This window comes from Phascolarctos cinereus, unplaced genomic scaffold (genome assembly GCF_003287225.1).
Source record: "Phascolarctos cinereus isolate Bilbo 61053 unplaced genomic scaffold, phaCin_HiC Scaffold_4;HRSCAF=312, whole genome shotgun sequence".
Classification (NCBI taxonomy): domain Eukaryota; kingdom Metazoa; phylum Chordata; class Mammalia; order Diprotodontia; family Phascolarctidae; genus Phascolarctos; species Phascolarctos cinereus.
Genome location: NW_027555847.1, coordinates 317,037,051 through 317,063,426, shown reverse-complemented (window position 1 = coordinate 317,063,426; position 26,376 = coordinate 317,037,051). Strand labels below are relative to the sequence as shown.

Sequence of the window (26,376 nt, the reverse complement as noted above, 5' to 3'; positions counted from 1 at the left end):
TTAAGTGATGACACCTCAGGAAGAAGACTCATTAACACGGCACATATGTAAACAAGCTTGTTAGGCTTAGGAAAAAAAGGAGACAAAATAAATAAAATGTGATGAAAGTGTTCAGGTGAGCTCAATGTGATGGAACCTCACTATTGTATGGATATAGAATAAAGCATGTCACATACATGTGCTTTTGATGTTTTTTATACCTGCAAACAGGCCTGTTGTGGTAGCAAGTTGGTTCCTCCACCAACAGTTCCTATTTCTATGGATGGCATAGTACAACTGATATACAGGTCTTCATTTAAGGGGCCAGTTGCTTCCATGAGAGTGATGCAATTAGAGCTGCCCACATTCTGCGCTGCATCCTTTAAAAGGGAAAAAAAAAAGGAATGACACAACAGGAATGAGATATATAATACATATTTTGCTGAGATTCTGAGCAGTAAAACAGAATAGAAAACCAATTCAGAGACTTTACCTGCCCACAAGCAATGAAGATGGCAGTTACAATATTAGCTGCATGTGCATTATAACCTCCTATACTACCAGCCATGGCAGAGCCCACCAAATTCTTGCTTATGTTAACTTCAACCAAAGCTTCTGTAGTGGTTTTTAACACCTAGGAAAGAAACAAGTACTTTTAAATCCTCATTCACAGCTTTTAATACTTGCCTGTTATTTAGCAGGAGTGGAGGAGAGGGAGATGCCAGTCAAAAGGGCACACTGCCCAGACCTAAGAGGTAGGTAGAGCAGAATTCTAGCCCTAAGGAATCCCTGCTTTCACAGAAATCATTAATACATGTCATGTTGCCATAAGGGCCACAATTAAGAAACTACATCTTTGGTATTATTTCCCCACACATGTAAATAATCTGCATTAATTTTTCTTAAAATAAAATGGCCTTTGAATCTGATTCAATTACTTACTTCTCTGACAACCTTTGCTGGAATGACAGCTTCACAAACAACAGATTTCCCTCTTCCCTCTATCCAGTTTATAGCAGCAGGTTTTTTGTCCGTACAGTAGTTACCACTGATGGCTAGAATTTGCATTTCAGGAAAAAATTCATGAAGTTTTGCAAGTGCTTTCTCTGTACCCTATAATGAAAAAAAACCAAACACATTAAACCACATGTCGCCTTCTCCTCAGCTCACTCACCCAGACCTGTCATGAAGTGCTACTTAGACACTTCAAGGGTCTATCATTTCAATCATGTAAGGAGCTTCCTCCACAGGCAAGATGGATAGGAGAGAGAATGCTAACCTGTGGGTCAAGAAAACCTGGGTCCAAATTGTGCCATGGATGCTTACCTACTAAGTTACAGATGGGCTGCAATCTGCATTGGTCAAGTCCCCACAAGGACAGTTCTTCACACTGATGAAATGTGTATTTACATAGGTGTCCCCCCACCCAAAGACATAACCCTTCTATGAAGACTTAGTAGATTGTCGTTGAGAACTGATATGGCCCCAAAATTCATCACCTGCAGCTCCTCTGGATGAACCTTCAGAACTTATTAGGCTGCTCCTTGAACAGACCACATAGGCATAGGCTACGCCTGAAGACTTTTGAGCCTAGAAGAAGCCAAAGCTTGTGTTTTGCTGCCTGGACCTTTGAGAATCTTCGACCATCAACACAGTCATTGGTGTAGGACTTCAGTGGTGGATACTGACACAAATATTCTGACTTACAGCCATCCCATACCCAGGGAACCACCTTAATGGAACTCTAATAGTACATATGACTACTTAAACAGAATGTATTCTGTTTATCAACTACAAAGAATAAATAGCTGTTTTAAGGAACTATTCCAGTCACTAAGTACGTAAATCCTGCATCCAACATCAATTATGCTTAAGGCACCTTTTTTGTTCCCCTGTGCAGAGCAAATGTGCCCAACTTAAGTAAAAACAGTTCTTTGTGGGTAGCTATGAACACACTTTGAGCTGTGGTTCTCAGAAAATGCTTCAGTGGTATGTATATGTGTCACAGATGACTCACTTGAACCTAATAAGTTATTTCTTTAAGTACGCTAAGCTACCGCCTGGTGGCCTTTCCAAAAAGACATTAAGATCCTGTTTTGGTTGTTTTGTTTTTTTTCCCCTAGCCTAGGATTAACATTTCTTGCTTCCATGCCTATTCTCAAGCTGTCCCCTACTGCCTAAAAATTCATTTCCATTTACTGAAATCTTCGCTGTCCTTACAGGGAGTCAGCTCAGAGGCCATTTCCCTTCATGAAGTCGTCCCTGATGCCCTCTACTGGAAGGACTCATTCCATTTTCATTTGTACAGTTATTTGAATTTTTGTGCCTCATGACTGTAAATTCCAAGGACACATTTTAGTTATCTTTTAATATATGGTAAGGAAAATGAATTTTAGTGTGTGTAAAGTGGATTTTTTGTTATTCTTTAAGAGTTTTCTTCCCAGGATCCATAGCCATAACAATCTCTACTTCCCAGGTGTCGGATATGAGTTTTCACAATCATGGTTCAAAACAGTTTCTACCACACTTGTGCAGTAGATATAGGGATGAAGTGATGTAAAATTGTGAGGCAACTGCTGGCAATATGTGTTCTTTGTCTGTTGCCCTATAAAGCAAGAGGGCACTGGTCAGTGACTGGGGACCCCCATAGGGGTGAACATGCAGGCTGTATCCTGGGTGTGCCTTGACTGGCCCCCATCAAGGGCGGGAAGGGGGAATCTGTGTGTCTGTCTCAACTGTCCCCCATTGAGGCTTGAGGGGATTTAGGGGAATGCACAAGTTGTGGTGGTCTTGACTGACCTCATCGAGACGTGGGGTAGTTGCCCCCCCCTTCACGCTGGCCCCTGGGAAAAGTGTTGTTAGGGAACACCGTAGGAACTGGAGCTCCCATTATCAGCAAACTCCCTTTGAGAGACTAGGCTAGAATAAATTAAGATTATTTAACCCCTTATTATGACTCCATTCCTGTGTTCCTGTCTGATCAGATCAAAAGCGAACCTGCTAGTGAGAGGGGTGCTAGAAGCCCGTCTGTGTCTCCTACCTAAGAAATGGTGTAGTTGGTGTGTTTACCCGTCCAACATATATTTATAATATACTTAACATATATACTTGGTGAATTATAGGAAAAATAACTCTTACATTGCAATTGATTTTTTTTTAAGGCAATTGGGGTTAAGCGACTTGCCCAGGATCACACAGCTAATTAAGTGTCAAGTGTTTGGTCTGAGGCCAAACTCTTGGTCTTACTGACTCAGGGCCAGTACTCTATCCACTGTGCCACCTAACTGCCCCACAATTGATTCCTGAAGAGTAAATATATGCACTGGAACTTTCAAAGCCCTATGTAGATTTAGGCACTGTTTTTCCTTTCTTTCTTTCTTTGTTTGATTTCATTATAAAATAGGCCACCATGAAAAATCAATCACTGGCCCAACCAGCACATACGTAAATATTAAATAGGCTAAGATATGTTGGGAAAATAAAACACTAGTCAGTCTTCTTAGAATAATACGGGCAAACAGCAACACATGCTGATGATGCTACAAACACACCCTGAAGTCTCCTAAATCAATCAACATTTACTAAAAGCTTATTCTATGCCAAGCACTGTGCTAAGTGCTGGGGGTATAAGGACACACTTCAAAAAATAAAACAATGCCTACATGCAAGAAGTCTACATTCTACTGGAGGGGAGAAGTACTTATAAAAATAAAGAAAGTTAGATACAAATCTATAACAAAGCGATTAAATGCAAGATAATTTAGAAGGGCACTAGCTGTTGAGATTTCATGCAAAAGATGGTGCCTGAGTGATGTCTTGAAGAGAATCTATGTAGTCATAAGAAGGAAGGATACATTCTTAAGATGATGTATTTGAGGTCAGTGTAACTTCAAAATCCTCTGCCCAGTTTCTTTGAGCAGAGTTCTACTGTTCAGAAATGATGAAGCACCCAAATTCAAGTCAAACTGAATAACCATAAAGAAATCAAATTGAAATGGGCCTCACTCTGTGATGGGTACATAGTACTGAAGTCAAACACACTGGTCACATAACTCCAGAACATACCTTTGAAATCATGTTCATTCCCATGGCATCCCCCGTCCTGGACTGGAAACGGACATAGGCATTGCGACCAGCCAGACTGATGTGAACTTTCTGAAGACGTGCAAATCTATAAATGAAACCACCAAAGAACATTAGGGCTGAAACGGGTCTTAGGACGGATACTACTTCAAACTCTCATTTTATAGATGAGTCACATGAGGCCCAGAGAAACTCAAATTATTAACAAGCTCTGGAAGACTGCCTCAACTGTGTCTCATTCACAGATGATACATACATGAACAGATGTATCAACAGGAAGCAAACAAAAATATGAAAACTAAAACATACTGGCACCAACCCTGCTTTGTTCCCAGGTAATTTGCTCTTGTACAGAGATTTTATTTTCTAACTTCCATTCTCAGTACTAAAAAGCAAGCAAGCTACGCACACTAAATGGTACAAATTCAGCCATCACCTCCAATAGGGCTTCCTTGCCATCATTCTTGGTGATGTCAAAATTCATGCTGCAGAAAGACTGTAAGATTCTGGTCTTGGTTTTCTTGAAGACCACTAATGGCTTTCCTATTTCCAAATCTGATGTACTCTTCCTCCTACCCTACCCCGGCCATACTATTTATCCTCCTTGACTTTTGCAACATGACACTGCTGACTACTATACTTTGCTTTTAAAAAATAATTTTTTATTGATATCCTTTGTTTTACTGTTGCCTAAATTTCTCCTTGTATCACTTCCTCCTTCCACACTCCCAGAGAACTATCCCTTGTAACAAAGAATTAAAGAAAAAAATTTGACAAAAGCAATCAATACATTTGAAAAAAATCTGATATTATATACAATGGCCCAGCCTCCATGTAGGACTACTCCCACTCCAATGTCAAACTCTCCAAAGGAGTGGAGGGAAGTTTCAGACCCTTCTTCACACCCACTGTTCCCTTATGGGCCTATATGACCCTGTCACGTACTTCATGTTTCTCCTGGCTCTCAGAGGTGCTTTGCTGACTCACTTCCTGGCTCCTTATCCTCCTGCCTTTTAAACACAGGTGTCCTCCAAGGTCTGTCTTGGCTCTCCTTCTCTTTCTTATCCTTTCTCACGTGGTATTTTCCCAAAACTTCAATATCACTTTTATGAAGATGCAGATGACTCCCCAACCTCTTTCCTTAATTCCAATCCATAGCTCCTAGGGATAGTTAGCGGACTTCGCCAGATCAAATCAGTGACACCTTTTAACATGCCCCAAACAGAAATAATCCTGCCCCGTCCAAAACCGTCTTTCTACCTAACATTTATTTAAGCTGATGGCACTACCATTCTTCTAGTTAATGAGGCTTGTAATATTTAAGGTACAGAGGAAAAAATTTAGAATCAGAGAACCTGATTTAGAATATCAGCTGTTACTACCTGTGTGACAGCGGATGTCAATTTACCTCTCTGCCTAAATTTCCTTATCTGTAAAATAAGGGAGCTGGACAAGATGAACTCTAAAGTCTCTTCCAGCTCAATGTCCTTATGAACCTATTACCCATTAGCTTTCCTCACAAATCAGCTTCTCATCTTGACTTCTCATTACCTTTCCTGGAGTCACCTAGCTTCACAATCTTATTTTCCTCTTTGACTTTCCTTCACTACTTAGTCAAAAATACCTATATTGATTCTACTGATTCACTGTTCCTGGCACCCCCAGTGTGCCACAGCCATCACTGAAGCTTTCCTTCCCTCTCATCTGGTCTGGTACAAAAGCCTAACTGGTCTCTCTCAACACCTCCAATCCACCACATGTGCTGAACTGCCAGATTAATCTTTCTGAGCACAACAGTCATCATGTTGCTCCCCATTAAACCATTCCCACGATCCTCACAATGTTACCAATTCAAAAAGGTCAAAATTCCTCAGCCTACGTTTCAAAGGCCTATACTATGTCACATGTGACCTTGCAAACTTCAGTTTCCTCATACACAAAACGAGAACACTTGACTCAACTTCCAAGGACATAAAGTGCTATGTAAACTTTAAAACACTATAAAAACATCAGCTATTATTATTATAGCCCCAACCCATCTTTAGAGCCCAATATAAAATCTTGTAGAGTAGGTACCCCCTAAACATAACAATTCTAAAAGTCAAAATTCTCCTAGAACAAAATAATTAATGGATCCAAACAATACTTAAATATCACATGTGACAAAAAAAAAAAACCTGCTTGCCTACTTCCAGAAAAATAAACAGCCTTCAGCCTTCTTTTCCCTTGCTTTCAATTACTGTTACTGAGTTTATATGAGCATCTCCTAAAGCTGATTAACATCATACAATCTTAAAGCAGCAATGATGGCAGCTAATGAAAGTATATTCATCCCTAAACCGCTGCTCACCCCCCCCCCATCTCCCGCCACTCTCTCTCATTCACCTGCTGGTACTGTCAAATGCTTCCTTTATTATTTTAAGGCCTTCAGGACTTTCAAGCCAAGTCTTCATCTTTGCAGAGTCACATGCACTGGGAAACCTTACTACAGGTCCTCGAGTCATTCCATCTGCTAGAACACAGCTACTTGCTCCTCCACCAAGCTAAATCAGGAAATATGAAGCCAATTAGACAGTTTATTATTATTAAAGATTCACATGTTAAATAAAGAAAATAATTCTGCTTGTCTCTAAATTTCCCTGACCGCCTTGCCAGGGACAAATGAGGAAGCTACTTACGCATATTGCTCTACAACCCCTGTTGGTACTGGCCACAAGACAGCCTTCAGTTGTGGCCATTGGGACCTGGAATTCTTTGCCATCCAGATAAAGGGGCCCTGCTACTCCAACAGGGACAGGCATGTATCCAATTACATTCTCACAGCAAGCTCCCATCACCTAAAACGTCAAAAGATGCAATGAAATGCTAACAGGATTATAGTTACACACATTCAATTATACTATTGCTATTTTCTCAACACAGACCACCTTTTTTCAACTAAACTCTTTATATTCATTTTCTTATTCTATGTATAAAACAGAAATTGAGGATTTCACATTCATTTTTACATATCATAGGATCACAGATCCAGAGAGTAAAAGCTGGACAGCAATCTAGAGGAGCACTCCCCGCCAATTACAGATGAAGAACTGAGGTCCGGTATAATGATCTGCTCAACATTAATACAAGTAGGAAATGACAGAGGTAGGATTTGAACCCTGGTAAGTCCAAAGTCTCCTCATTTTGTAGATGAAGAAAATAAGGCCCCACACAAGTTAGTTAAGGGACTTATGTAAGGTCCCATATATAATAAGTGGCAGAACCAGAGATTTAAAACCAGGTCCTGATTCTAAATTCAGTATTCTTTTCAGTTGTAGAGTAAAATAATACACTATAATCAAATAAACCAAAAATCCTCCTCACTTCTCAAATTTAGGTACTTCTTGAATCATTTGCTACTTAAATTCTCTAAACCATCAATCTATAAGTCAGTGATACATGCATGCTTCACTGTCCAATTCCAAACCATTTTATATGTAAACTAACTCTCTAAATTTAACTATGTAAGAATAAGTAGAGAAGGAAAAAAAGGGATTACTACAGGTGTGATCTCCTAACTACTCGATTTCAACTTGTAATTTTTGCTAGATACTTCATACAGTTAGCTGTTTATTTATGTGGGGTTTTTCTAAACCTTAACAATCCCACATTTCTAGAAAGTGTAAGCACAAAAGCTCAATGATTCTCTTATCTGGTCAGACAGCCAGAACCAGTAAGGATTATCCAAGAGCTCCATCTAGCTAAAACAACGAGAATGGATTCTGAAATGGCTAACTATCGGGGGCAGCTAGGTGGTGCAATGGATAGAGCACCAGCCCTGGATTCAGGAGGTCCTGAGTTCAAATCCTGCCTTAGATACATAACACTTACTAGCTGTATGACCCTGGGCAAGTCACTTAACTCCCATTGCCCAACCCCCCCCCCCGCAAAAGGCTAAATATTTTTGAATCAAAATTAAGCTTTCCTATATATATATTATATATATATGTGTGTGTGTATATACATATACATATGTGTGTGTATATATACATATACATATATAAAATTATTATTATTATTTTTTTTAGTGAGGTAATGGGGGCTTAAGCGACTTGCCTAGGGTCACACAGCTAGTAAGTTTCAAGTGTCTGAGGCCACATTTGAACTCAGTTCCTTCTGACTCCAAGGCTGGAGCTCTATCTATTGCACTACCTAGCTGCCCCCTAAGCTTTCCTATTTAAAATACATATGTGTTTGTATAGAGATATCCATATATAAGTAAATATTCCCCTTTATTGAAGTGCGTATGAATGAATATATACATGCATGTAACTGATAAACGTAACATAGATGTACATACTAGTTACTCAATAAAGGGAAATATTTGCGTATAAGTTAATACCAGTATATATACACATAACTGATAATTACAACTCATCAGTTAGCATATATACACACAGGTATATAAATGCTATTCAATAAAGGGAAATATTATATATAAGAGTTGGGGGAAAAGAAATGTTGGGTTTTTAAAGTTGTATCATACATACTGCATCAAATGACATTAAAAATAGCTTGGAGAACATTAGCTATTTATAAAAAAACCTACCTATTATTTATATTATGCAGTCCAGTTAAGGAAAAACATTTTTAAAGCTACAAAGTATAGAAAATCTCTGTGAAAACTACTTACCAAAGAATAATTATAATCCCTGTATGGTAAATACTCTAATGAAGAGGGTTCAGGAAGCTTCTTAGACAACATTTGTCGGCGAATAGACACACCTCGCTCATGGGTTTCCATCAAAGTTTCCAATTTGTAAGCTGGAATGTGCTTAGCATTGACTAATCTGATGATCTCAGCATCACTGAGGAATTTTGCACCTTTCTTTGGAGAAAAAAAAAAGGGGAGGGGGTGAAATTCCTAAGTTACACTGAAGGACTTTAAACCTCTTTTCCCTTACGTTATTATCAATAGCAAGGCATCTGATATTGCTGTATATCTTACAAAATGAAAAGTGATAATAAAACATAAAAATATCATTGAAATTTTGGAAATAACTGGCCATGGCTATATTACTATACTTAAAGAAGAAAAATGTACACAGCCTGGCAGTGGTATGTGAGGCTATGCTTAAAGGACTGTGATGCCATCTTTGTGTGTATTCCCTCCACTAAGGGAGACTTTAAGAGAATTCAGCCCATGGGCTTTGCAAGGTGCTCTATGTCTAAAATCCTGCTTCACTTCATCACTTTGGTGATAAATTTCTTTGAAATTAGCTAAGATGCTAAGTTTAGGGTCAATCACTGGACCTATCTGTTATCAGCTTGATAGAATTTACCAGTTTTTGCTGGCACAGCCTTCCAGAATTTAGGGTCACCTCCAACTATGAAAAGGCTTCAGAAAAAAGGCTTTAGTGGAGAAGTGCATATGTACCTTCTGGAGTTTAGACTTAATCCAAGGTGACCTGGTTAATGTTAGGTCTGGGGAAGAAGACAGAAGGAAAACACAGAAATCTATGTTTCCACTAAATCAATAGCACTAAAGACAAACAGTTATTAGCACACTTCAAGTGTATGGGTGATGCCTGCAGGAATTATGAAGGAGAACATCCAATATCAGATCTTAACAAGATTTAATAGCCTAATTTTTCTGGCTAACATCAAGACAGCCATTAAATGGAGTTGGACCTCGGACTCACAGTGATGTAAATGAATACAATTTCATACATCATGGGCAACATAAGTAGTTGAAGCATATCCATCAGGTGGCATATTTTCATCTTAACCAAAATGTATGCATGTTAGAAAACAAATCTAGCAGCTAAACAATCAACACACTACTCATATTATGGAAGTCATAAATCTCAAAATGTGACTCTTCGTGTGATCAAAAATAGTAAAGGAAACTTATGTTCTACTAAGTAGTCCAGATAGTTAGGCATACACTATTAATGCATGCCAGGCTAATGGGTAAAATTCTCACATGTAATAACTTAGTAAGGAGTAAATGTGTAAATATAATTGATTTAATTTAAAGGATCAAACGAGACTGTGAATGTGAAAAAAATTGAAAAGTTTAAAGCATTACAGTAAATGTAGGGTATTATTACATTATACATATGTGTGTGTACGTATCATAATTGCAATGAATATTTACACTGTGCTTTTTCCTAGGCCTAGAGAAAAGATAACTTGCACATGTATTAAAGAAAAAAGGATTTGTGTTTAAGAGAAACTCACCCCCACCTAAATACACACAAAAAATAAAGACTATACTGAATCTCAGTATCATGATTTAGCTAGAACACAATCTTCTATCTTATGCATGGCTAGCTTCACATCATGTTGGAGAAACATTGTGTTCCAAGAGCAGTAGGAGGAGAGAGGTACACCACTATCAATAAGCAATATATTTTTATCATTTCAGGCTTTAAAAACATTTGTTTGATCTTACACTTCTAAACAACACAGTGTGAGGATGATCACACAGTATGTACTCAACTATCCTGAAATCAGGAATTTCTACCTAAAACAAAATTGGAAGCTTGTGGTATTTTTTTCTTACCTCTGCATTTTCAAGTATCCGGAGACATTCTTCATTAGGACGGGGCTCAGTGGGTAGTTCAATTTCAGGCTCAGTGTCTGATGATGTTGGATGCGCAGCAGAGTTACCCACAACAAATGTAACCTTTGATGTTTCAGTTTCTGCCAATAAGGGCTTTATAACCTCAGCTATTTAAAAATACCAGAGAAAGTCCAACAAAACTCAAGTTTAGTTTACAAAAATTAATAGCAGACAGAACTTTTCAACTACTTCTAGTACTTGAGAGAATGTAATTTTCTTTAACACACCTTTTCTCTCCTTGTTTTGCTCAGATTCCTCTTCCATTTCACTGAATTTCTGCTTATTTCTGGCCAATATAGGTTCCCGTCTACAACAGGTGTCTGGAGCCTTCTTTTGAATCATCACAGGAGATGTGATGGGGTTTTTTAAAGAGAGTGTAGACTCCGTTTCTGCCTGTTCAAAGAATATGTACTTGACAGCCAAAAGGAGAGCTAAACTAAGGGTGATCATTTGTTCAACGTCCATACTGATCATTCTAAATAAAAACAAGAAAATTAGTGTTAATCTTCACTAGCATAAAGTTCCAACTAATAGTGCAACATTAGGACAGTAGTGATATGATAAAAGTAAGTGACTACATGAGCTGTCATTTGCATCAGCCTGAAAGAACTCTTAGTGTGGGAGTTCTCTCTACCAACACAAGCCGCAATCCATCTAGAACATATTTATGGAGTGCAAAGCAGTCACTTGAAATGCACAGAGCTTAAGTGACTTGATCAAGGTCACACAGCTAGTAAGTGTCATAGGTAGGATTTGAACCCAGGCCCTTCCTGACTTCAAGCTCAAGACTCTATTCAACATAAATGCTACCTCTGTGAACAAACATAACAAAACAAAAGAAACATAATAATTCCGGCAAATGTTAACTTACCTAGAAAGATAAAATTGCCAGAGAGAAACATTAGGTTCAATTCTTTTGGACACATTTTCATCTAGTCCTAAAGCAACCTTAGAACTTTCAGCAGTACTGTTCTGAGATGATGGATCAGCTATCCAGCGACTATGAGCATGAACAAGAACCAAGCCTAGAGACTGAAATGGGAAAAAAAAAAGTTTTGATAGTGAGATTAGCTTTATCTATGCAGCAAAGTTAAAGAAGAATTTTCTTCTTTGCCAGAACACTGCCAGAATGGAGGTTCCTGGAGCCCAAATAAGGTTCTTCCAAACAGTTTTTGCCAAAATGTTATACTCTCCCACTTGTCTAAACGCTGATGGAGATTAAATTTTTCCTATGCTCAATAAATAAATAAGCAGGAAGGTTTCTGATATCACCTTTCTTCTACGAAAGGAAACTAACAGTCCTCAGACCAATAGGCCTCATCCTGACTCCAGCTATATGCTAGCTAAAATATTTGTACCAGCAAGCTACTAAAAAGGCCACAGGAAATAATAAGAATTGACAGAATGATGAAAGAAGTGACAGAAAGATTAATAAATGCAAGAAGGAGAAAAAAACAGACTAGAAAGGAGGGAAAAAAAGCAAGAAAGGGCAAGTATATGGGGGGAAATGAAAGAAAAACAGGAATGGTGTAGAAGATGAAGGAAAAAGACACTATGGAACACAGAACACTTTTCTTTTAAGGAAAAGAAAAAACTCACCATAATCATTTTGACCCGCTGAGTTACAGGATTTGGTTTATTTTCTTCTTCTTCTAAAACACGGGCAAAATGACTGAGTTGCCATATTGGACGGCCTTCACGACTTTCCCGAGATAGCTTAAAAAAAAATCATCAGGTCACTTTACACAGAAAAGATTCTATTTTTGCACTAAAGCTATAAGAAATCTCTTCCTGCCATCACCACGGCAGCCACTCTTACCTCCAGTACCAAAGACACACAAGCTGGAAAGAATGTCATGAACACAAAGTAATTGGCAAGGACTGACATGCAACCAAAGCAGCACATAATTTCAAGTTGTCGAACACCTGTTTGGAGAAAAGGGAAAAGTTTGTATTTAGAAAGTAACATACCAGATGGATTCTGAGGTCTCTGAGTTTTGACTTTTTTTTTTTAAACTGAACCTGTGATTTCATCTGGTTTAGTCAGCCATAAGTCCCTACTCTCTACCAATGCAGATCAGCACATTTTTGGTGACTCAAAGTCAAATTAACATTATTTGTGGTTTTTGTATTTTTATTTATTTTGTTAAACATTTTCCAATTACACGTGTAGCTGGGGGAGTGTGACACCACTGGCCTAGGACACAGACAATATTGTACAGTCTACGTCCAAGGCAGGATTTGAAAGTAGGTCTTCCAGACGCCCAGTCTAGTCTCTATCACTAGGCAACAGATGCTTCTTTTAATATTAATAAGTTTAAATTAAATTACATAATACACTAAAGATAAAGGCTTTCCCTGTAGCTAAAGATAAATGAAAGTCTTAGAATAAGCTTTTTCACTGAGGAACTAGCCACTCAAGTCTAAATGCCAATGTTCGCAAGGTGGAATGAATAATTTTTGTATTCATCAACGAACTTCATTAGCCCTTCCAATGAATAGAATACTTAATCTTCTTCACAAGAAGAGTTATCAAACTTTCTGCCTCTGGGTCATTCAATTGAGATAATAAAACCCCACAAACATTATTTATCCAACTCTTCCTACAAGTTACTGAAAACAAAGAACCAAGACAATATAACAAACCTAAAAGAACAGATTTTAGAAAAACCTTTACTACTGCATTTAATCAAAAGTATAGTTTACTTACTTACAGGGACCATATGAAATGTATACCAACATAAAAATAAACGAGGCTTATTATTATGAAAAGCTGAATTTCAAAATGTTGTATACAGCAATTTTAAAAGTCTTTCCATTTTAGTTATTATGTGATCAACTACAAGGAAAGTCAAGGTAAATGGCTACTTAAAATTAAGAATGACATTTCTGCTACAAATTGCTTTGATATATGACAATCTCAAATCAAAGAAAACTGTAGCTATGTAAAAAGCTTGTTTTGATGTCCTTTACACACAAAAGCATGTGAAAATACTTTGAAATGTTAAAAAAAACCATGATGCTGATATAAGGTATCATAAGGAATGCTTGCAAATGTCCATATTACTATTACATGCCAAAATTTTACAGATTGCCTTTCTCCAAATTAGTTCAACTACCCAAAATTTTTGTTGTACGAAACAAAACCTTATACAAATTTGAGGCAAATCTGTATTTAAGCTCTCACTTGCAGTCTTGACCTGAATTGTGGGCAAATTTAAGAGAATGCTTTTGACACAACTTAAGTATCATACACAACTAATTCTTTTAAAGTGGCATTCCCAAAAGCCATCATTTTTCAAAACCAGAACTATCAGAAAGTTAGAGTGCCACTTACTATTTAAAACACTCCTATATTTTCACAGCTACTTTTCTGCTCTTGATCCCAAGTGCCTCTCCTATCCTATTCATTTGAATATTCCTTCTCCAAAGTAAATATAACAAAATGAGCTCATTTTTCTTGTCCTGAGATTATGTTCCTGCACTACTTCATTACTGCCATATATGCCACCAATGCCTTACTTTTCAAAGAAAATAATGCATTCACTCTTTTTTACCTTTAGTTACAAAATCCTGCTGGTTCTGGCTTTAACATCTTTTAAAATTTGTCTTATCCTGACTTGCCTGTTTAGATAACAATTACTTTCTCCTCATTTCTCAGACTCTCCCTTCCATTAAGTTCAAAATGCCTATTATTTTCCTTGCCCATTGCTTTGATCACATAACTTAAACTCTTACACTAGCTACCCACAGCTTTTTTTTTTAATCAAATTCAAATAAGCGATCTTTGGTTTTAAGGTACTCAACTAAGCCCCTGTCCCAAATGGTCTATTTTCACTCCCTATCATTTTCTCATAGTCTACTTTTATTTCCTTTAAGTCTTCCTTGGCCTTTCAAGGCCTTTCTAACAGAACAAAATCCACTCAAGCACCTTTTGGCTGGGGACAGAACATTTATTGCGACCAACAGAATGTTTGATGGTGAATGAATAAAAGCCAGTGTTCATACAAGTAGTAAGGCAAAAGAAGAAAAGAAACTGATGCTTAATAAAGTGCCTAGTGAATTGCAGTCAATGTATATTAAGTAATAATAATGGTTGTAATTTTGTTTTCTGAAGGTATAGGGAAATCTTTAAAGCCAAGCAGTTAACTAAGTGGGAAGAAAGAAATTCAGGCCCAATAACAATGGATCAGAAATTATGAAACATAATCTTGCAAAATTTTAAAGATCAGTTTCTTTAATTCTCATCAAATAGCATCAAAATGGGGCAGCTAGGTGGCACAGTGGATAGAGCACTGGCCCTGGAGTCAGGAGGACCTGAGTTCAAATCCGGCCTCAGACACATAACACGCCCTAGCTGTGTGACCCTGGGCAAGTCACTTAACTCCACTGCCTAGCCAAAAACCAACCAACCAAAAAAAACCAAATAGCATCAAAATCTAGCCCTAGAGGTATTTATCTTTAGCATAAGATAGACAGCTACTATCCAAGCCTAACTATATATGCCAGCTTTCAGTCAAGTCAACATTTTAACACACAAGAACTTAAGCCAACAAATGGCTCTCCCATCAATGCCAATTAGTGTTCTTAGGCAGGAGAGTGGTAGGAAGATGACTTAGTTGGGTAATCAATGGTTACAGTAACAGATGGAGGAAAAGGGAGGGGTAAAGCAATTAACTACTAAAAACAATCTATTTATTCTAAGGCAAATAATTCTCCATTGGGGCAAATAAACAAGAATTCATCACATATAAACTCTGAAGAACCAATCCTTAAACAGATCTAGCCCTATTTCCTATCAAATTGGACAAATATTTACTAAGTACCTATTACTTCAAGGCACGCTGATATGCAATCAAATTCTAAATGTCAGACCCCAGACAGGGACTAAAATTTGGCCAGACTAAAGCTAAGAACTTAACTTATTCCATATACATTTATTCTAAAATGTAATGAAAGAACTACTCACTCACCTGACATGGTACCAACACCAATCACAAGACATTCAACGAGGGCATCAAGTGTAAAAGTTGGGCCTAAGATTGCCATTCCACGGGCAATGTTTTCTCTTACTTCATCCTAAAATACAAAATATCCCATTAATGTTGGCTACAGGCAAAAGAAGTAAGTGTTTTAAGTGTTACATAGGTACCAACAACAAAAAAATCTAAATCCAGTCTTTTACTGAGTTTTTTATGGCTTCTAGAAAAAGAATAGAGTCATGATGAACTAACGGAAAACTACAAGGCTGCTGAAATTACAATTCAGAATGCTGTGTGGAGGAGGAGAAGATACAGACACTGCTTTCCTTTCCACTGAACAAAGCAGAGGTAACATTTCTGAGTATAATCTTTCTTCTAAAGGTGCATTAATTCTTTAAGCCAACTTCCAAGTTTATGTTTTTACTTTTTGGGGGGCAGGGTGATAACGGGAGGGAAATTGAGGTGATAATACAGCATTAGGAGATTTATATTTTCTCTATCAGTAGCAGGACTTGACTTGCAATTTTATACTTGAGACATCATATTCATCATTATAATAAAACCAGAATCATATTCCTGTCAATATGCCAAGACAGAGTGTATAGGTCCTATCAACCATATACATAAACCACACCAGAACTAAATTTTGGGAGAGTAAATAGTTTTTTCATGTAGTTTTGTTATTTTTTAAGCAAATTAAAGTTTTGTGTAGGTTGATATACAATGGTTTAAAATGTCAGATTATCTGAAGTCACTAGTGTATCCAATATGCTACACTTGGACAGGAAAGAATAAAACAGTTTGGAAATGAATCAACCCCATAAAGGGGTTCCTTTCAATAAGCTGTTCTAAAATTCCAAATTCTTCATTATGAGAAAGTGTAAGATTCCAAATTATAGTAAAGTCTGAGTTGTGCTATCTGTGGTCTGACTATAAAAAGCAATGAGAATGATTTTACCAGCTAAACCCCACAAACTGAAATCAGTCTATGAATTTTCATAGCAACACTTGTTACCTTTTGCAATTCCTGAATTTCAAGCTACTATTCCTTTTGTAGAGAAGCACCATGGCATAGTGAATTCATGTCCCACCTGACACATACTGGCTGTTACCCCTAGGCAAGTCATGTAATCTCTCAGTGAGCCTATGAAGTGGTAGAGTAAGTGCTGATCCACGGGAGTTGTCTGGCTTCTATAACCACTGCAATCACAGAGCCACTCCAAAAGTTCCTTTACTCAGGAGCACTACTGCCCTGACTGTTAATTCATATGCTAAACCAAAGAATCATAATAGGTAGCACTTACCTGTGAGTTAGAACTGAGGGCAAACTTTGCTAAAGCACTGGCTCGGGAAAGGTCGATCAAGAGCAGAAAAAAGGGCAAAGCTTCACTGAAAAACAAGATGATTGGAAATATAAAAAAATCATTGTTGAAACAGTTTTTTAAAGACACTATGCTACCAATATATTATAAGCATATGCTCCCGAAGTGCAAGAGTCATGTCCTATCTATTTCCTTCCAGTTTTCTCAAGTTGCATATAGTGAGTGCCTGTTTACATCTATTGAATATATGCGCATTCACTCATTCATGTGTGACTGACTCTAGATTCAGAAAAATGTTGTCTGGAAGTGCTACCCTCCAATGCCATCTTCCAAATCTTTGGATTGTTGTAGCAAAAAACGAATTTTAAAATGTTAACTTATTATTTACTTATATTTAGACACAGAGTATGGTTTAAGTATTAAATACTCACTTCAGGCCAGTCAACTCTTTATCTAAGAAATGAATAACAACTGTGCTGAAGACAAAGCTTGAGAAGATGGTAAAAAGGCCAGCGATACCTAAAATAAAAAAATCATGAACAAAATAAAAGTGATGCATCTTTCTAAAAATTATATCCACAAAGCCAGTTGTGTATTATATGCAAATATTCAATAACCATTTCTTAAGCACCTACTATATGCAAGACACTGTACTAGGCACTGGGGACACAAGGCAAAAATGAGATGGTGTCTGACCTCACGGAGATTATGTATTTTACTGAATGGCCTAATGTATATAGGTTAGTAAACACAAAGTATATACAGAGCAATGCAAAAATAATTTCATCAGGAGGGGAGTTCTAATACCTGGGGACAAGGAATCAGGGGATGCTTTGGGTAGGAGTTTGAGCCTCAGCTGGGCTTTGAATCCTTCAAAGCTGCACACTTTAAGAGGCACAGGTGATAATGGATGCAATTCAGGTCAGGGGTGAGGGTATCACTCATGCAAAGACACAGGCAGAAGATGAAATCTTGTGCAGGGGGAACAGCTAACTGAGAGGAAGGAAAGTATACAAAAAGGATTATATGAATTAGAACTGGAAAGGTAGTGGAGAGACAGACTGTGAAAGGGCTTTAAATGCCTGGTTGAGGGGTCTGCATTTTATAACAGAAGCAAAGGGAAGTCACTGAAAAGCAGGAGAGTCACATGGTCAGAACTGTGTTTTGCGAACACTTCTCTGACCATGGTGGTCTGGAGAGGGGAAAAAGACCGGAAACAGACCAATCGGGAGGCTACTGCAATAGTCCAGGCAACAGATGATTATATGAATGGAGAAAATAGGAATAACGCAAGAAATGCTGTGGAGCTATAATTAAAAGTCGTATGAGTGTGAGGGAGTGGGAAGAGTCAAGGATCATGCCATGGGTCATTAACCTGTGACTGAAAGATGACGTGACTAATGTGACTTATTAACCTGTGGCTGAAAGATGATGATGTACTCAACCAAAATGCAGAAACTTAATGGAAGCCCTGGCGATATCCAGCAAGCAACTGGTAATGTGAGACTGTAACTAAGGAGTGGGATTAGGGAGAGACAGAAAGATTTGGAAGTCACCTGCACAGAGATAATCATTGGGCCCAAGGAAGCTGATATCAAGGGAGAGTATAAAGAAGAAAGAGTGCTCAGCACAAAGGCTTAGGGGAACACCCATACTTCACAGGAGAGAAGAATGAGAGAAGTAATTAGAAAAAAGAATCAAGACAGAGTAGTGTTAAGGAATCCAAAGGAAGAGAGAGCTGGGGTAACAACAGTATTAAAAGCTACAAAGGGAAATTTAGGGTTGCAATTTTTCCAAGTATCAATAAACATCTTTGGTTCATTCCAATAAAGAAAAGGAGAATAGCAAATATTTCTCATATGTAAAGGTAAAAATACACATGTAACATTATGTGGAACTAGAGTAATAGGTTATGTATGCCTACATGGTAAAACACAGTAGAAAACATGACAGGATCTGAAGACGTTTGAGGAAAGAGAAGCTAAAAACAAACAAAAGATTACCCAAAATATATTTTGATCCAAGCTGCCTTAGATTCTGGAACTGGAAGTAAATATAAAGGATTGCTATGCATCGTGTAATTGTCAGAATGATAATATCACTGCTTAAAACATCCTGTTATGGGAGTAGAGAAAAAAAGAAAATATTGATTACTTTTAAAAATAGCCAAAAAAGGTAATTTTTATACCTCATTATTCTGCACATTAGCAACACATCAAGTTTCCAAAACAAAAAAATTACACAAAAAGCCAGTTTAATAAAGGTCTGTTTTGTGTAATTCAACCAGTTTCACCATGATAACGCAGCAGCAATTTGTTACTGCTAAGCATTATAAATCACTCTGCCACAAAAACTAAATTATGTATACTCCAAGAAAAACAGTTCATCTCCACCCAAATGCTACCTATTTCCAGAGTATCAATATAAATGCATGCATACAATAGTGAAAGTGAGCCACCATGGTGTAATGGAAAGAAAGTGCCCTGGAGTAAGGAAGACTTTGCAAAGTTCAAGGCCTGCCCTTGCCACAAACTACCTTGTGTGACCACAGGGAAATAATTTAACCTTTCAAGGCCTCAGTTAATTTTTTCTGACTGTAAATTGCCTATCTGCATTAATGGAAATAAGGAATTACCATATCAGTAATTAATTCCCTACACTAAGGAGTCCAGGACTTAAGTCTACTTTCTTTAAAATAGTAAAACTACTGTGTTCATTAAATTTTTAGATTGTTACTACTAAACAATAACACCATAAGACAATATTTATTTTACCTCAAAAAAAAAAGTATCAAAATATATTTAACTTACTTCTTCAAACTTTGGACATTCATAATTCCAGCCACAGATTTTGTCATTACCAGTAAACATGTTCATGGACATCATACAGATGGTAAGTGTCACAGTCCCCACTATGACTTCCCAAGGATGGGATGCCACAAAGAGGCCATGCATTCGGAAGAGTCTTGACAACATTGTAGCCCCTGAGTCCTTTGATGCTGAAAGATATCAAATGAGTAGTAGTTATTTTTCACTGCTCTAGATGATAGATGCATTTGGAGGAAACAAGCTGTAACTGCCTTGTATTTAATATAGCATGGTATCCTGCACATGTAACATTAATAAAATATTACCTGACAGTATCTGAGTGCAGTAGTAGTGTACAAATCAAAAAGAACAGATCCTATCTGGTACACTTCTCTATCAGTGCATATGATTCTTTTCATGTTTCTCTGAATGTTATTTTTGCCATTTCTTAGAGTGCAATAATATTCCATTACATTCATTTACCATAATTTGTCCAGACTACTGTCCACAGACTCACAGAAGTTTAGAGCTAGAAAAGACCCCACAAATCCAGTCCCTACTAGAGCCTCTACTATATTCAGTCTAACAGCCTCATTTTAAAGACGAAGAAACCAATACTTCCTCTAGAAGGCTGTCTTTTGTTCTAACTACATAGATTCTATTTTACTTACAAACAGCTACTGTAGCCTGCAGAAGTAGAATAAAAAGCATGGGTGACCATATTATACATCCACACAATTCATAATCCCCAAGAAGCTTTATAGAGTTTTTTCCCTTTACATCTTGGCTGAATCTCCCACAGAGGATTTCCTCTAACGTGCATGGATATTTTCTGATGAAAAATATCTTAAACAGCCACCCAGATAAACCCATATTTCATGAAGAATTTAAGAATTACCTTAAAACTGAGAAATGCTCACCATGATGATTTGTACAAGTCAAGACTCTCAAGACTGACTAAATTCAGGACCTGTAATCTTAGAGTCAAAATTTTCTATGCTAAAATGAACATTTATTACGAGCACATTAATCATCCATGAGAATCAAGAGGAAACTAAGGTTGAAAAATTAAGCCTCAAGGGAAAAAAATCACAACCATAATGCCACTAGGCTCACTGTTGTTATTCTGAATGTAAAACAGTGACATTTATAGCAGCAAATAGAATTGCCATCAGATCTACATAAGGAAAAAATGAAATAAAGGCAATATGTCCCAGTAGAGAAGTAAAGTTTTTCCATAACTAAAAGAAAAAAGAAAAAAAAACAGCTTAAAATATATTAAAAGAGGCAGTTTCTTAGAGAATTCTGTCAGCAACTTTAGATACTGGTCAAAAAAATTTTTTTTTAAAAGTCACTTGGATCAAAAAATACAACTACTCCCCATTTAAAGGCTGGCAGTGATTTACATGGTCAATAACATTAGAATTGTCCAACAATTGAAAGAATTTTAAAGAGCATATAATAGAACTGCCACAACCAGCTCAGCTTGGTGGATACAAAATAGGCCTCCTGATCAGGAAGACATGAGTTCAATTTCCACCTTTGACCCACACTGATTTTGTTTACTGTGGGCAAATTATTTAAACTCTTAGGGTCCTAGCAACTCTTAATAAAAGTCACCAGGAGTTCTTTATACCAATGAAATCATAGATCCAGAGTAACACAAAATATTGCTATAAAGATCTAATTTATCCACCAAACTACAAGGACAACCTAAAAATCAATGAATACAATGTACATATCTTATAGCTCAAGAAACAAGGATATGGAGATACACACACACATATACACACATACATATTACACACTTCATTATGCAAACAAAGTGAAAGTATGTCTAAAAGCCTTTACAGGATTCAAAGTATTTTGTCATATACTCTCTCATCTGAATCTCACAGTACTCTTTTGAGGCAAGGAGTTACCTACAGAAGTGTCAAACTACTGCCCCCAAACTCTCCAGCTGGAACCAAATATCAATAGAATTGGGAAATGGTTAACAGAATAAATTAAAATACAATAAGCAGAGAATATTAATTTGTGATTTTCTAATATGTGGCCCCTCTGTTTCTATTTAAGTTTGAAACCACTAGTATATATAACCCAATGAAACACAAAGCATTTTAGCCCACGTTAATTTCTGACATCCTAGAGAACTTATTGTTTACATCATATCAACGCTAAGAAAAGCACCTTTAAAAATTGCTTTGCAGGCAGTTCTTTTCTTATGCTTTAAAAGTAATAGATTCTAGTAACCTACATGCAGGTATGATGTATCTACAACTTAGACTCTAAAAATGACTGTAACATTTATTTTCAGGACCGAAAAGCATTTGTTAAACACTTTGTCTACACATTGATGCTGGGCAAGACACCTTATCAGTTAGATTCAGAAATTTATAATCTATTCAGTGAACAGGACCTAAGACAAATGGGTTGAAAATCAATCTGAAAACTTTGCTTTAGATTCTGGACTAATTTACAATAGAGTCTGCTGCATGATACCTACACTATATAAGTTCCTTTGTATTTGCAATCATATATTGGGGGATCTAGCCTAATGTAGCACCTCATAAGAATATTCACTGAAGTGAATTATTTTTTGAAGCTGGCATATCAAAATGATTCCCAGTCCTCAGAAAATAAAAATAAAAATTAGTTCAACTATAAGCTGAATTGAAAGCAGTAGAGAATAAATCATCTGATGCCACAATTTCTTTAGTATTCTTAAGACATACTCATTACAAAGAAAATTTCCAGGGAGCCTCCCAAAATGGAAAAAGGTTTTCAATCCTTCACAATCCTATAATATTGTCTTCTCTGGCTAGAGTCTTTATAACATGTAAGGAAAAAAAAAGCCTGATCTGGCCTACACTCTGTACTCCTCACCCCTTCTCACAGAAGCTTGTAGAACACTTAATATAAATTTTGTAACCAGATTTATTCAGAAGTGTGTGTGTGTGTGTGTGTGTGTGTGTGTGTGTGTGTGTGTGAACCACCTTTTTGGCACCCATTTCTCACAAGCTACTACTATTCCCTTGTTATTAAGACAGTATATGCCCTGGTTTATTCATTCAGAGGGATGAATGGCCTTGAAACATGGTCTTTCAATAGCATAAAACTGTTATTTTGCCATAACAAAATGCAGTCCCAAGCACTTGGGCCAAAATTGATTTCTTTCATCTCTTATCTCCCCTAACATTTATTACCAAACATTAAATTCAATAAATTTTCATTACACACCTATAATAATGCTTACATTCACATAATACTTTGTAAAGGGCTTTATATAATAAGAAAAGTAGTACGAGCATAATGCATATTGAATAAACTGCTGCCTTTGGCATCAGGACGGTCTGAGTTCGAGCTTTCCTTTAAGGCATACTATTGGTGAGATCATGGGCAAGTTGTTTAACTTGCCATCCTATCAGTCAATCATTCCCGGTGGGCTTCCTTCCCTTTCCTCCCCAACCTTCATCCTCCCAAAGCACCCACTAGGTGGCAAGGGACGATGCTAGGTTGTGGGGCTACAAAGACATAAATAATAGTCTTGTCCATCAAACAAGTTCTATACTTATTGTTCTGATTATTTAAAGTGTGTGTACCTTGTCTCCTTGAGGGAAAGGAGGGCTATGTTTTTTAGTAACTCCACATCATCTAACATATATTGCTAGATTTACTTCAGCATGTTGTGGATGTTTAATAAGTATTTGATGTATTGAATACTACTATCCTGACAATGGATCTTTCAAACTTTCCACTAAAGCACCACTCCTAATAGGAGACTAAAGTAGGCTCTAGTTGGTTATCTGCTGAGATTGCCAATCTGGAAGCATGGAAAGAATACCAGACTAGAAGGACAGAAAATGAAGGTTTTCATCCTGACTCGCTCAGCCAACAACCCTATTATCTTGAGGTCAGCTGTTGTCACTTGTCCTCAGCTTCTTTAACTTTTAATATGAAGATTCTGGCCTATTAAGTGATCTTTAATGTAATCGGTATCACTATGATACAAAAAGGCTGATTTTTTTTGACATGGGCATGCATTCATTAATTTTAGAACTAGGACTCAACAATTCTTCCAATTTTATTAATAGGTAATCCGTGCTGAAATTAGGACTGACCTAGAGATGAAACATGCTGCCTAAGCTTTCAGCCCATCAAGAACTCCAAACTAGACATGTACAAGTCAGTCAGTCAAACAAGCATTTATTAACCTCTTACACCATATCAGGCACTGTATTCGGGATACAAAGAAAAGCAAAGGCAAGGGAATGGCAGAAATCGTTCTTCCAAAAGAAGTGACACCGGTATTTGGGACTTTTAAGACAATTTTCATTTGCTTTGCTTTTTCCCCTGTGCCTAACCAATTATGGGAAATCTCCAACAGCTGAACTGGAGATGCGAGGGTTGACAGCCTATTCAAACCCCACCTTCCCCACCCCCACTTCTCCCTACAAGAAAATCATTTAGGGTCCCCGGGCAGCCCCCTGGGCATCCTCTTCCACTCCATCCCCATTCACCTTCACTGCCCCGATAAAGTCACTGGCACCTGCCCGGGGGTTACCGCTCTTTTCTGGGTCAGTCAGACGTGTCCGGGGCTCCCTCGGCCCCGGTCCAGCAGGCGCTACTGCGGGTGCGGACTGACGCACAGGGCGTGACCGCCCCCGCCCGGGACCCCCTTTCCGCAGCCTCCTCCGCGCTCATCTCCGCCCGCGGCTGCCCCGGGGCCGGGGGCGAGCCCCAGTGCAGTTCTCCCGGCAAGGGAGAAGAGAAGGGAGGGGACGGGCGGCACTGACCGCTCGGACCACGGACCTTCGGCCGCACGCACGCACCCACCCACCGCGTCGGCTCCAGCGGTTGGAACAGCCCGCCCGGGCCTCAAGGACGGAGGGCGGCTCCCTCCGCGTCCTCGGGGCCCCGCGGGCCGGTACCGGTAGAGCCGGCTCCCGTCCACCGCCCTCGCCGCGGACGGGCGCCTCCCGGGCTCCACCAAGACCTCTGAGAGCGGCCATGGGGTAGACTTTGATCTCCACCCAGCTCCACCTCCGCCCATCCCGTCTCTGACCCGGGGCAGGCGCCCTTCCTCACCTCGCCGCCGCCCTGGAAAGCCTCTGGGATCCCAGGCTCGGCCGTTCGGACAGCAGTCTCCTTTCAACGGAGACGCGGAGCGGAAGGAACCACCAACTTACGCACGCAGGGAGCTGAAGAGGTCGCGGCCAATCAGAGAGGATCGTCCGATCGCCCAGCCAATCACAGGGGCGAGTGCCGGCCTGACGGCCTTACCTCACCAACGGTCGCCTTAACAACCGCCCACAGCCCTGAGTGGGTTCAGAGAAGAGAGAACGCACCATCTCTCACCATGGCTCGCCAACCAATGGGGAGCCTGGCTCCTGGAGCCGCCGGAGCCCATTGGTCAGCGGGCCCTGGGAGTATAGGCATCAAAGAGCCTAGTATAAAGGGATAAAGGATGTGAAGGGTGAGGTCGGGAGGGGTTTGCGAAGGTGAAGATGGGGATGGGGAAATTGGGCTTTGGCTGGGGGAATGGAGACTGTGACGTAGACGTCATTTCAGGTCTGGAATGTAGGGGCTGTAACGGAGGAGGAGAAAAAGGATTATGTTGCAGAACCAGTGGAAAGAACTTGAAGGGCACTGGGAGGGACTGAAGGAGAGGAGGGAAGTATGGATCAAAGCATTGGAACAGGTAAAATTCCATCCAAAGAATTGTCCTGGGAAGTCTTAGTCAAGCCATTGAATAGTTTGTACATGGCCCAGTCACCGAAGAGGAGTGGAAAGCCAGACTTCTCTGAATTGGCAACCTCCTTGATTTAAGGACAATTGGGGATGATGAGCATCTGTCACAATTAATGCCAAAACTAAAGCTAGGTTGTAGGCAGTGAAATGTTAGCAGCCAGAAGTGTCCTTAGGGAACGTCTGGCCCAACCCCCAGTCCTTTTATATGTCAAGAAACTGAGGCCCAGGAGAGCAAAGTGAATTGTATATTATAGACTAAGAACTGCAAGTTATAGTTCTCTTTTCCTATGTGTGCTTAAGTTGGAGCCCCAATATGTATTAGAGTTAAGTAGCAATAGGTAAGCTATCATTACATAGATTTATGCATTTAAAATAACTTATCTGTCTGATACAGTACATTTCAGTCTCAGCTGTAGCTAATTAACATTTATTACTCTAAGTCATCTCAAACTCAACAGACCCAAAAGAGAACTCGTTTCCCCCCACTTCTACCCACTTCTTAACTTTTCTTTATATTGAAGGCACCACCAGTTTCCAGTCCCTGGGGTTCCCAGACATTGGAGTCATCCATGAGTCTGTCCTTTTCCTTACCCCCACCCCCACCTCAATATCCAGTCACTTTTTAGGTCTCATATATTCTTGCAGAGCTCCTTGAGGGCCAGGACTGTCTTACTAGCCCATTAATAGACACTTAATAAATGCCTCTTGACCTGCATAACATCTCAAATTTGAAAAGTCCTTTCACTGCAACCACTCTAGGTGAGGCCCTTCATCATGTCTGGGCTGGATTAGTTTAACAGCTTCCTAATTAGTCCCCCCTCCTGTCTTTCTCCTCTCTATTTGAG

At 38.7% G+C, this 26,376-nt stretch overlaps 1 protein-coding gene across 1 annotated transcript in view; it reads right to left on the bottom strand.

Annotated features, from left to right (window-relative positions):
- HMGCR (3-hydroxy-3-methylglutaryl-CoA reductase) overlaps positions 1 to 24,961 on the bottom strand; it is a 29,999-nt gene extending 5,038 nt beyond the window's left edge. Inside the window, exons 1-18 of the mRNA XM_020998419.2 lie at positions 24,869 to 24,961; positions 19,784 to 19,971; positions 18,977 to 19,088; positions 17,405 to 17,492; positions 16,956 to 17,040; positions 15,643 to 15,748; positions 12,489 to 12,595; positions 12,269 to 12,385; positions 11,541 to 11,701; positions 10,897 to 11,144; positions 10,610 to 10,776; positions 8,735 to 8,929; positions 6,741 to 6,899; positions 6,448 to 6,605; positions 4,045 to 4,150; positions 922 to 1,092; positions 473 to 613; positions 201 to 359 (exon numbers count right to left, since the gene is read on the bottom strand). Of these exons, the coding sequence (XP_020854078.1) occupies positions 201 to 359; positions 473 to 613; positions 922 to 1,092; positions 4,045 to 4,150; positions 6,448 to 6,605; positions 6,741 to 6,899; positions 8,735 to 8,929; positions 10,610 to 10,776; positions 10,897 to 11,144; positions 11,541 to 11,701; positions 12,269 to 12,385; positions 12,489 to 12,595; positions 15,643 to 15,748; positions 16,956 to 17,040; positions 17,405 to 17,492; positions 18,977 to 19,088; positions 19,784 to 19,948 (2,445 nt within the window). The 5' untranslated portion in view covers positions 19,949 to 19,971; positions 24,869 to 24,961. The remainder of the gene's footprint in view (positions 1 to 200; positions 360 to 472; positions 614 to 921; positions 1,093 to 4,044; positions 4,151 to 6,447; positions 6,606 to 6,740; positions 6,900 to 8,734; positions 8,930 to 10,609; positions 10,777 to 10,896; positions 11,145 to 11,540; positions 11,702 to 12,268; positions 12,386 to 12,488; positions 12,596 to 15,642; positions 15,749 to 16,955; positions 17,041 to 17,404; positions 17,493 to 18,976; positions 19,089 to 19,783; positions 19,972 to 24,868) is intronic.
- Positions 24,962 to 26,376: the final 1,415 nt, after the last annotated feature.